The sequence below is a fragment of the Solea solea genome, chromosome 10, assembly GCF_958295425.1.
Source record: "Solea solea chromosome 10, fSolSol10.1, whole genome shotgun sequence".
NCBI classification, from domain to species: Eukaryota; Metazoa; Chordata; class Actinopteri; order Pleuronectiformes; family Soleidae; genus Solea; species Solea solea.
Genome location: NC_081143.1, coordinates 10,431,943 through 10,444,387, shown reverse-complemented (window position 1 = coordinate 10,444,387; position 12,445 = coordinate 10,431,943). Strand labels below are relative to the sequence as shown.

The following is a 12,445-nucleotide window of genomic DNA, read 5'->3' as shown; positions in this document are numbered from 1 at the left end:
GTAGACGGAATATTAAGAGAATATGCACGGAAACAGGAGTGTTTGTCATCTGTTCATATAGTTAAGACCCTGACTGACTAAACATATTGTATACAATGACATTGTTTCTCATTAAAATGAATGATTTACATGCTATAGAGCTCTGCTAACATCACACATTCCCATCATGCATGGAACACAAGCCATACTGTTGTAATGTAAATTGCAGTGGACTTCCCAAAGAAACTACTATGAACTTTGCATAGGGAAACTCTCTCCTTTGTCGGTTAATGGATGGCACAAAATGGTGGCATCCCGAAACCAAGGCCCTTGCTTTAAGCACAGAAAGTTTATATATCATTTATATCACTTATAGAAACACACTTATGGGTTATATATTTCATTTCTGTCAGTAAACCCTCCTAAATTTTAAGAACTGAACCTTTATATATGACCTTATGAAGATGAAGTTACGACAATATCCAAGGAAACAACAGCATTGTTACTGTATGTTTGTGATTTTTGAACATGAAATTAATGACTAACCTCTAAGTAATTTTAAGTCACATAAGAGATAAGAGAGCAGTGTCACAGATGGGTGAGCAGGTCTCAAGTATGGCTGTGCTCATGAGATTAGAATCACCAGTAACACCAGAATGTTTCTCACAAGGCCACACTAATACCTGCCCTGTTCTCAGGTAATTACGTACTACTGGTAGTAGACGTACCACAGTTGGAAAACCATGGGTTTATGTAGTACATCCGAATAAGTCAGAATCCTCACTCTGTGTGGTTCAGGTCAGGACTCATCAGAGCTCAGTGGAACATGAGCACACCAACATTTCACTATGTTTTCTTTCACTCAGGTCACCAACCTTTTCATGAATGTTACCAATTAAAGCGAAAGACTCATCCAACCTTGTACCTCCTACTTCTTCTCACTCACACCTACACTTCAAGACTGTCACTAGTATTAGACCATCGACAAAGCAGACATCTTTGCCATTATCCTGCTATAAACTCCCTCTTCTTCAACCAGTAACTTCCACCCAAGTTCTCCTCATTCATTTAAGCGCCACCGTGAGGAGACATGAAGTCACGACGTCTGGCAAGTGACGCCGGCAGGGACTGTTGACTTTAGAGTGCCATTATTACTTAAAATATCAATATTTGCCCTAGCACATTGATTATAGTATTGTGCGAGGAAGGACGACGACATATCACAAAATTGATATTTCGACACAGCCCAAATCACAACATTTAAGATCTCACAGCACTCGAGATAATGTATGCATACATCATAAGGCACAGACCTGACAGTGACCTGACCCACAGTTTGCATGTGTATAAATACGAAAAGGCCAAAATGCACAGAAAAAACAAAATGCGTTTTCAAAAATACCCGCCTACATGTGGACTCAGCCTAATGAAAGTTTTGTAATATATATAGTGAGTACTCTCTTAGGCAGCCACTGTAAATGTTGCTCATGGCTTATTGATTATGAAATAGAAAACACATTTATCCTTTATTTTCTCTGTTTAAGATCAATAATAAAGAATGAATCACATTATTTTATCGCCCAGGTCTGGAAGGAAACTATAGGGACAAATACTGATTTTTAACTGAATCAGCAAACGGATGTTTGAACAAAACTTGAGTAATCAGGAGATTTTGCTGCATGTTCAGCATATTTGTGTTTTTGGGAAATGTGCTCTTCCTCATAACTGTGAATGGGGTGAGGACACGTTGTCGCTGAACTCTCATGACACCAGGTTTATCCCCAAAAGATGCCAGAACACCGGAATGTGATTTATCTCACAAATCAGTTCATGTTGTTTGGCAAAGACACAAAAAACAAACAAACCTAAAACTGTGAGACAACAAGCAAACTGATTTGGATTTTTAATTTTTAAGCTCCGCCTATTGACCAACCCTCACTTTGTGAATGAAGGGCCACAAGAGTACAGGGAACTTATGTCGATATATTGCGACAGCAGCATCAGTGCAGTGCAGGGTGTACGTTTGTTTTCCTGTCTGAGACGGCACAAAACACAACTGACATCTTTTCACACACACAGGTAAGGTCCATTTTGTTCATGAAATTTAAATATACATTTTGCAAAAACAGAAGAAAATTTCATTTAAACTTTTCTCCTTGGCTGTTTCAGAAGCTCATCCTATTGTCCCTGCTGGTTGGGCTCATTGAACGTATTCAAAGATGGCTGTTGAGTACCGTGCCTCGACAGTGACAGACATGGATGTCGAAGACAGCAGCAAAGTTGACTACAAGCAGCTTCTCGGGGATAGCAACAAGTTACGCTTGTGGGGTAAAAACTAAGAACTTTAATTTAATTTAATTTAAAAGATGTTTTTTGATAGGACACTGTTTGACATTCTATTCATCTACAAAGATGTTTTAGCCACTTTGCTGGTGCTCATCTTTTTAATTGTTTGGGTTCAGTGTCTCATCAAGATAAATCAGAAATGACTGCTTGCTATCACATTGATTTCCTGATTTAGATCTTTTCATTTTGTTGATATTTTGAAATGCTTTACATTTGTTTATTTATAATTTTTACTAATGCTTTGCTTTTATTTTACTCAAAAAAAAATTTTTTCCCCCCAAAAGGAAGTAAGATAGAGTTCATACGATGAGTTTCTCTAAGCCGCTCACAGATGAAATTTGGGAAGTTGTGGTAATCGGCTTGTAAAAAAGTAAAGCGATATCATAACTGGGATCACAGCAACGGCCATATTACAACATAGGTTCAGCAGTCCCTCTGTAGACGTGAAACATAAATTAAGCCTGGTTTCATACATCATTCCTCATGTTACTTGATTACTACTCGTAGTTCTTTAGTCTTTATGTATGTGGCTAAAACCTGAACAGAAAAACAAAACTGGTTCGTCAGGAGAGCAAAGAAGGGGAAGGAAAAGGAGAAATACAAGACTTTAACATGTGCCAAAGATCACAGACAGCACTGCCCTCAGTAAATGCTCACAGGTTGACCGGAGTCCAGTTAATCCTGGTTTTACGAATCTAACAAAATGTGTAATTCTCAAGTGTTTTCACGATGACACCCATTATTTGACAGCTTCCTCAGAAGAAAGAGCATGTGATGTGCGACCCCGTCATTGCCGATCACTCTTTTAGTGTGAACTCACCATAACTGCAAAGTCTCACATGACATCAAGTTCTGTGGTGTGAGATGCACATTGGCTCTCTGACTCTGAGAATTGTGTAGTGTGGTCATGGGCTTGTGCACACGACACGTCCTTGCCTTTGTGTTTAAATGCCTTTGTGATAAAGGCCAGAAATTCTAACTAAACTTAAAAAAATGATTACACTTGACAAATGCATGGTTGTGTGTTACTATTAGCTGTAGTATTTGACAGACCAAAACTCCAAACCAAAACCTAAACAAAGTTTGTGGCTCAATAATGAAAAAGTAATTTGTGTCCAATACTGGCTGAGCCATTGTTATCAGTGAAACCAATATGTCCTTACAACATGTTTTCTTAATCTATGCTGACACATTTTAGGTCTTAGTATAATAAATTTCTTGCAAATATCCCCTTTAAGGTACATCAACACCAGTGGGTTTTCTACGGAAACAGTATTTGTGAAACTGACTTGTGTCACACTCAAGGTGACTTGTATAAGATATGGACTCATCAGATATAAAAATCACTTACAAAATACACTTCATATAACATTTTTTAACCTTATAAATGTTGGCAAATAGTAATTTCATTAACTGCTACATGGAAATTGAGAAAATGAAGTTGTCTGTCGGTAATTTTACAATTTGCTATTTTAGTTTCGATGCATTACATCACAAGAGGGAGTATTCACTAAAACAATGTATAGACTTAATAAATAAACCACAATCATTTGTCAAATTGTTTCAATGTCAAGGTCAAACATAGCACTTAGCACGCAATGTCCTCTGGTTTCGATTTGAGTTGCCAGGTAGAAAGTGTGCTTTTTAAAGACATTTAAAACATGCACATTTTATTTTGCCAGCACCTGGACTGAAAATAATACTTCTGTGTAGTTCTTTACAGAATTGTTTTAAATAAACCCAGGTGAAGCTCATATCCACAAGGTCCAGTGATCACTTCATGAAATATAAATATCAAGTTTCTGTTTTCCTTTTGTTTATTGTCAGTTTATACATTGAGATTCAGCCCGTACAAGATTGCTACAGTTTGCCTCGGGCTCCTGAGTCTTCTCTTGTTGGCTGGTGTCATCGGTCAGAGCGTCCATCGTGAGTCCACCTCTTTGTTTCTCTCATATTTAGTCATACGTTTTTAGCAAGCTGGCAAATGCCATCGTAAATGTACTCAACAACAACATATTTCTTTTTCCTGGCAGATCGAAAGGTAGACGAAGACAATCAAAGCAATATAAAAGCTGTGATTAAGGAGAAAGAGAACCTACAGGAAGATATGAAGGTGGTCCGGAGAGAGAAACAGAATCTTGAAACCAAAAGTAGTCAGTTAGAGCAAAATGTTGATTACATATCAAAGAAAAAAGCCCAAGTTGAGACAAATAACAATTTGCTGACTGCTGAAACAAACAAACTCAAGCTCAGCCAAAGTGAATTACAGACCTCTAACAGTGCTTTAAGCAAAGAAATTGAGCAGCTCAGAGCCACCAGGAACACACAGGACACCAACAACTATGCCTTGTCTGCAACTATAGACCAGTTGCAAAAAAAGATGGATACATTGGTTAAAAAGAAAAATGAGTTACAGGTCAGTTATGACTCAGCGATCAAGGAGAGGGACAATCTACAGAACCAGTTCAATAATGTGTCCAGATCAAAGGACAATCTGCTTAAGAGTTACAACAACTTGATGACAGATGTAGAAGAATTACAGGGAAGATACAACTACACTCACAGCGAAAAGGACAAGATCGAAGACAGTCACCAAAACCTGACCAGGGAAAGAGACAATCTGCAGCTAGCTCTGAACATTCTTAAACGCGCATTAGACAGGATGCACATTGGTTTCGTGTCGATGTCCCGGGAGAAAGACCAGCTTCAAAGCAGTTGCAAAAACGTGACCGAGGAGAGAGATGTGCTGAAACTGAAAATCACCAACATGACAGTCGAGAGAGATTATCTGCGGACTGAAGTTGACAAACTAAACGTAACGATTAGCGGTAAGTCAAAAAACATACATTGACTTGGTATGATTTTCTTCTCAATGTGACTTTGTAGTTAATAAAAGGTTCACTAAACAAAGTCAAAGAAAAACTCCAAAGCACTGATCCTACTTTGTCTGGATCCATAAGTCTGGATATGTTTGACACTCCACTGAAGGCCTGATTCCATAACATCACCACAACATGTCACTTAACCCCTTTTCAGATGGGATCAGCTTTACATGAGGAGGTGGGGTAAAGTAATTATTACCAAAGCAACTCAGTGATTTTGTCATAGCGGCGACTCTGCAACAGACTGAGCGATTTACCACGATTCACCCCTCCCAGTTGTAGTTTTATGGAGATTTCTTATTCTGTGCAAATCGGCCATTAATATTATAGATGTCCTGTGGTAAAATTACATTACTTCACCTCCCCATGTAAAAATAATCAAATTTAAATAGATAATTTATAAAGAAATAGAGAAGTGGAAATTTCCACTTCTCTATTTCTTTATAAATGTATTTAACCTTTGAAAACAATATGAGTAGGAGAGCCTATTAAGTTAATAAGAGGCGCTCATTTGTCAAAGAAAAACTAAAAGTTATGAAAATGCCTTTAAGGAAATGGCATCGTCATGTTCAACCACTTTAAGCCCTATTAAGATTGGATTACATGGGGAGGTGAAGTAATGTAATCTTACCACAGGACATCTTTAATATTAATGGCCGATTCGCACAGAATAAGAAATCTCCATAATCTTGGTAAATCGTAAAATCGTGGTAAATCGCTCAGTCTGTTGCAGAGTCGCCGCTATGACAAAATCACTGAGTTGCTTTGGTAATAATTACTTATATATATATATATATATATATATGTATGTATATATACATATAGTATATAGTATATATGTAGAGTGTGGCCAAACAAAAAATGCTGAACCATGATTTTGCTAAGCTTATGCAATGTAATGGCTCAAAACTCACAGCTCTTGTTATCTTTTATTACCTCACTACTTCACTTGTGTCTCAGAGAATGAAGAGAACGTTCTCTTTCATCATTCATTTTTCAGTTTCTCACTAACTCACTCATGTTTCAAAGATCCATTGAGAATTGTGTGATCTAAAGGCGGTTGCCGTCTTACTTAGCTGTTATGCTTCCGCCTCCCCTCCATCTGCTGTGATGCAAAATGCATCATTCTGTGTCATCACAGACACGGAAAAACAAAAATGTTGCTTTATTGAGAGACACAAAGAGAGTCGTGTGATAGATTTAATCAGAATTGTGTGAAGTAGTTTGACACTGGTTTAAATGTATCAGACATTAATTTATATATTAAAGTGACAAACTGCAGCTTTAAGTCTCCTCCAGCACATGCCAATGATTACCATTTATGTTAAGGTCTGGAATCCTTTTTTAGCAAATCCATGTGTGACAATTATGACTCATGTTCTCTGAATCATTCTATAACAATTTGAGCCTGATGGGTCCTGAATAATTTAGGCACCAAGCACAATATTCAATATTATTTTCACTCATTGCGATAAAAAGCACTTAAAATAAGTTAATCGTGGTGAATTTCTTTTATTCTTTAAATCCTGTCTAACTCACCAACATACAGTCCATGTGATTTTTTTTTATATGTGCCACAAGGGGGAGCTCCAGCCTTCATCATGACCTATTTTAAATAAAAAATAAATGATTTCAGTCACTGCAATAATATCGTGAGTTGCAATTATTTTGGTCAGGATAATCAAGGAAATGTTATATTGTCCCATGCCTACCGCGAATGCCATCTGATTTTAAATTAAAAAAAAACTCACTTTTTGAAGAGCAATCCTCCTCAAAAGCTTGTAAACCCTTTCGTTCATTGTTTATTTTTCAATGAATATCTCACATTTACAGAGAGGAAGTGTCAATCAGGCTGGAGGAAGTTTCAGCACAGCTGCTACTACGCTTCTGTTGGCAAGAAAACCTGGAAGAAAGCCAGAGAACACTGCCAAAGTGAAGGAGGAGACCTGGTGATCATAACAAGCCAAACAGAAATGGTGCGTTCAAGTGTCAGCATTACCTGCTCGGCTGTACGCTGAAAGGTCAACGTCCTAATTTACTTGTGTTGTACTTTGTTTGCGCTCCATATGTCCACATTTACGATGAAGAAATATAAAAGAGTTGAAAGAGTTTGTACTCAGGGATGAACCAGTAAACAAATAACATTGGACGCTCTAATTCCTCTCTAATTTATGTTTTATGACCCACAAATGACCCAATCTCTCGACGTAGCAGGCAGATGTTTTCAGTTTTAATGACAATAAAAAAGCATTTGTATTGAGAAGACAGAGCTTATGCTTGATTTGTGGCTTATAGTCTAAAATATTTTACATGTGACAATGTAATAGTTAATAGGTGTCAAACAAGAATACAGTTTTATCCCACAATTTTTTACATAACAAGGCTCTGCTGAGGTACAAGAATTTGTTACAAATGTAGGTCGTATATTCCCAGCATCCATTAGTCTTACAGAAAATATCTGGTTCTTCAGCTAATGGTCATCTCACTAAACTGAGCCATAAAGGTTTTTCTTCCATTGTTAACTTTTAGTGCAGATTTTCACTCCAACAAATTTCAGCTATAGCTTTACATATGCATGTTGGTTTTTTTTCTTTCTAATTTTCAGCACATCTCCAGTCGTGGAAAACATTAAGATGACGTTAACGTTCAACTGTTTGTTGCTTCTCTCATAGACCTTCATCAACAGCTTGTATTCAAATGACAAAGAAGCCTGGATTGGACTGTCTGATTTAGGAGCAGAAGGGACCTGGAAATGGGTGGATGGCTCACCACTGACCCTAACGTAAGCGACTGTGTCAGAGAAAAACAGTGGCCTAGGATGTCATTTTTAAATTTGTGTATAAGCTTTTTTTTTTCTGTTTGGGATGCTGTAAAAGTACACATATAAGACTAAATCTAAGGCTATGAAGACCAAATACCTTTTTTTTTTATTTTACAGTGATTGTAAACGTATTAAAACTTATACTAAGAAGTAATATATTAAATTCTTGAAAAAATAAACCTTCCCTTATGTTACACACTGGACCTTTAACTCTCTTTGTGGCTGTCTCTTCTTGTCCTACAGGTTCTGGGGTCAAGGTCAGCCTAACAGCTATAGTGGACGGGAGCAGGACTGTGTGGAAGTCTGGCACCGTTCGTCAAAGCAAGCGGAATGGAACGACGAGAACTGTAGTTTAGAACAAAACTGGATCTGTGAGATTTAGTTTTCCTGTGGTAGTAGTGCACAGCTATAACATTATCACTGTAATAGGTTTACAGGATTGTAAATATGATCATTTTACACACAATTAATGCTGCAGCTGAAACAGACATTTAGTATAAATACATAGTGTAATTGTGATAGTGTATGACTATTTGATTATTTTAATCAGAGATCACAGTTACAACAATTACAATATGGCGTTTTTTTTTGGTGCTAACACACGCTTTAGAAATAATTATGCATGATTGTAATATACTGCAAAAAGAGTAATTTGTCTCTGATGAATAACTATTTTCTAAATGTGTTTTAAGGCATAACCAATAAAGAAGTTAATTTGCTTCACTAATTATCCATTTCACTGACAAATGAATACATTTCCCATGAGCTACGCTCAGTAATTGCTGCTTCCCCGACGTTTGCTGTTATCACTGCTTCTTATAGGAACACACTGACTCAAGGACAATGGCCTCAGCTGTAAACATATATAACCACAGCCTTATTAATTAATATCCACTGAATTGACACTTTTACTACTGAAATCTACTTATGTAATAAAATACTTATTTTTTGTCAAATTGTGAAAGTATAGTTACACAGTTATTTTGTATTTCATTTTTAAAACTATTTTATTTTTGCATTTTACATTAATAGTTACAATTAACAACAATTCCCTTCATCAGATCCACATTACCTGTACGAAGGTGTTGATATAAGGCTTAAATATGAAGGGGGAAGACAACGTAACACATAAGAGACAAATTACCCAAAAACGTTTTGTATATTGCTAATAAGTTTGCCTCATATACTATTAAATGTCAATGGTTGTCCTCTAACACTCTACAATATATTTTCTGGTGTACAATATGTCCATAATTCCCTACACCAATGGTGCTGTTTTATTCAATTATTCACTTCGCTGTCACCATCGCCTCTAGCATGACAAACCCCTTTATGATTGGTTCCCTTTTTTTTTTGGAGATTTTGTAAATGTCCAAAACGGCATCTTTGCCAGGGCAAAATCAAATTGTGTGAATGGGTGAATGGCAAAACTGTAGTATAAAGCAGCTTTGAGTATTCATCAAGACTAGAAAAGTGCTGTATAAATACATAATGTAAATACATACATTTACCATTAATTAGGTAAGAAATAGAAGCTCATTTTCCAATAGATTCATATGGAGTTATTTTCGTAACCAGTGGAGTCTCCCCCTGGCGGCTATTCAGTGTATTATTACTTTACAGGTAGCTTCTCAGGAAAGTAGAATATCAATTATATATACTGTATATGAAAACTGATCAAAATTGGCATGCAAATCAGAATTGACCAAATGTCACAGACCAAATGAACAAATGTCTGAGCACAATAACTGTACCAACATAACGTGTCAATTTGTACCATTCGCCACAAAACAGGAACATTGACCGATCTGCTCAAACATTTATACGTGCGACACGAGACCCGTGTTTATCATCACCAGTTAATGGTACATGTTGGGATGAGTCACACCCGGTGCAACAGATTTTTCACCTCATTCCTGCTCATGATTATCATCTCCGTTCACGTAGACTGAGCCAGAATGACTTCCACGCCATGATACTAAGAAAGCTGCTCCGACCTATAGCCTTATATCCATGGTGCCACAGCATTAAAACTCAACCCACACTATGGTTGAGAGGATAACCATCTATAGACTTACCAACAAAAGAGTAGTGTTAAATGAAGAGGAGTTGGATCATGTTGCCTGAATCGCCTCCAACTCTGTTTTCAAATAAACAGCGATCCACACCATCTCCTTATTGGCAAAGTTCCTTCATTGATATTCCTTGTTAGATATTGTAACTATGAGGTGTTAGAATTTTATTATAAGTAGCACTCTGCACGTTTTTGTGGTAAAACAGAGCAAAGAAGGGAACTGTCCATACAGACTGACGTTTACAGTATGGAAAGCCACATGGATAGTACTGCATTTCCTACTGTAATAGAGGATTTCTCACCACCATCTTCACTAGCAATCGTGAAATGGAAGATAAGGCTGAGGATCATGACGCAAGGGCCGTAATATTTGAACTGTTTCAGGTCGAACTATTGATCCCTGTCCTTTTATATATCAGAACATCTCCCACTACAAAAGCCACCATTAAATAGCACTACCTATTACTCCCTTTTAGCACAGTGACTCATTATTTTAAATTGGAAGAAGACAAACCCCCTTCCTTTAGCAGATGATATGTGATGGCATGTTTTTCCTTAACATTGAAAATAATAGATACATACTGAATGGATCCATAGGGGATGTTAGATGTGATATGGCATTTAGTTCAGCTGACAATGCACCTTGACTCTGGATAATGTATAGAGTTTTTTTGTGGCGTCTTATACCTTTGTTCTATGTCTCAGGGTTTGTCTTCAACTGTTACAAAGATTGGACAGGGAATAAAAAATCAAACCATTATATGCCATGAATTTATGTGTCTCAACCAACACACAAACATGTCAGGTCTTTGTCACATTTTTGTACACCAGCCCACTAATGTGCTGGCTAATGTCGTCCTATTCCTGCAGCTGCACTTTTTTTAGTGATAATGTGTGTGTGTGTCTGTATTGGTATAACACTAATCTCCATTACCACGCCTACTCAAAAGGGAGCAGCTGCATGTAGTGTACATTTACTCTTCAGAAAGTTTAGCACGCCATGTTTTATTCATGAAATGTGTCACACATAAAGCTGTGCTCATTTTATCTCTACATTACCAGTTATACATTGGTAAATTGCTGATATTGAGGGCTTGGGCAAAAGGCAATTTTCTTTGTAGAAAAAAACGTCAAGATTGTTTTGCTCAAATTTAGCAAAAATAATGGCAATAAAAGGATAAAGACTTTCCTTTAACCCCTTTAACCTTTTTCTGACTCCATCATGGTCTCTTCCATTTCCTGTGGTCAGTCATTTTAAGGGCATCTCTTCCAGGCCCCAGGTCTTTTGTCAATTCAGTAAACAAAGAGAGAAAAATTGGAGAGTAATTTCAACAAAAAAAGTTAATTTAAGTTAATTAAATTATAATAACACACTCACATTAGTAAAAATTAAAAGTAAAAACATTGTGTATAATAAAATTTAACTGAGCTGTGTTGCATTATGAAAATATGCAAAATGTGAGCGAAAGATGTACTTACACTAGAGGGAAATTTAGCATTAATTGTAATAGCAGCATCCACAAAATGTGTGCTCATGTGACACTGGCTCTGCAATGGACTGGCGAACTGTCCAGGATGTACCCCACCTATCGCCCTATGTCAGCTGAGATTGGCACAGCAACCCCCGCAACCCTCTGGTGGAGGACAAAGTGGTAGGATGGATGTTGTGACACTCCACATTTACTTATTACTTAAGTATTGTTTTTGGTGGCTCTGTCTGTGTGTACTTCTGCACTTGCTTGCAATAATGAGCACCAGAGGCCGACAGAGGCTTGTTAGAATAAGTGATAGACACATACGTTGCCCAAGAATTTTGACCCGGACGTGGATTCGAACACACAACCTGGATTCAGACGCTCTACCGTTGCGCGACAGAGTCTGTTACACATATAGGCCGACAGAGGCTTGTTGCATGTATGGGGTGAAGTCTGCCATCGCTGATTGCCTTGTTTAATGAGGTTTCCTGGAGAGGCCTGTATAGTAAGTACAAATATAATTAAGAATGTTGCGATGAACTCACGCACCTCAATTTCAATCCAATTACCAACCTTGATTATAATTCAGGTTTTTGACCCCACAGTCTGCATTCTTTTTTTATTTTGACACTCACTTGCATCTGCATCCTGAAATAAACATTTTACTGCAGAGCATTTGTCCCAATTGTTTGCTTACATGTATTTATAGTCAATTATTTTTTACACATTCACTGATTTGATTACCGCATTTTGTTCTCTGTACATAATTATTTTCAGAATGACAATTAAGCTTCATTGAATCCTCAAACAGCTTTGATTGAGTCTAAATAATGACACATCAAAATCATTATAAATAAAAATATGTGGG

At 37.1% G+C, this 12,445-nt stretch overlaps 1 protein-coding gene across 1 annotated transcript; it reads left to right on the top strand.

Moving 5' to 3' along the window:
- The first annotated feature begins 1,644 nt into the window (after positions 1-1,644).
- Positions 1,645-8,755, top strand: LOC131466358 (CD209 antigen-like). Its single transcript, XM_058639541.1, has 7 exons — positions 1,645-2,058; positions 2,149-2,307; positions 4,153-4,251; positions 4,359-5,153; positions 7,041-7,183; positions 7,880-7,989; positions 8,272-8,755. The coding sequence occupies exons 2-7, from the start codon at positions 2,199-2,201 to the stop codon at positions 8,408-8,410; spliced, it is 1,395 nt and encodes a 464-aa protein (XP_058495524.1). The 5' UTR covers positions 1,645-2,058; positions 2,149-2,198; the 3' UTR covers positions 8,411-8,755.
- Positions 8,756-12,445: the final 3,690 nt, after the last annotated feature.

Excerpts from the sequence above, each read along its gene's own strand:
- LOC131466358 (XM_058639541.1), top strand. The coding sequence starts at position 2,199 with ATGGCTGTTGAGTACCGTGCCTCGACAGTGACAGACATGGATGTCGAA. Across the intron at positions 2,308-4,152 it reads CAACAAGTTACGCTTGTGGG|TTTATACATTGAGATTCAGC; the intron begins GTAAAAACTAAG and ends GTTTATTGTCAG. Across the intron at positions 7,184-7,879 it reads TAACAAGCCAAACAGAAATG|ACCTTCATCAACAGCTTGTA; the intron begins GTGCGTTCAAGT and ends CTTCTCTCATAG.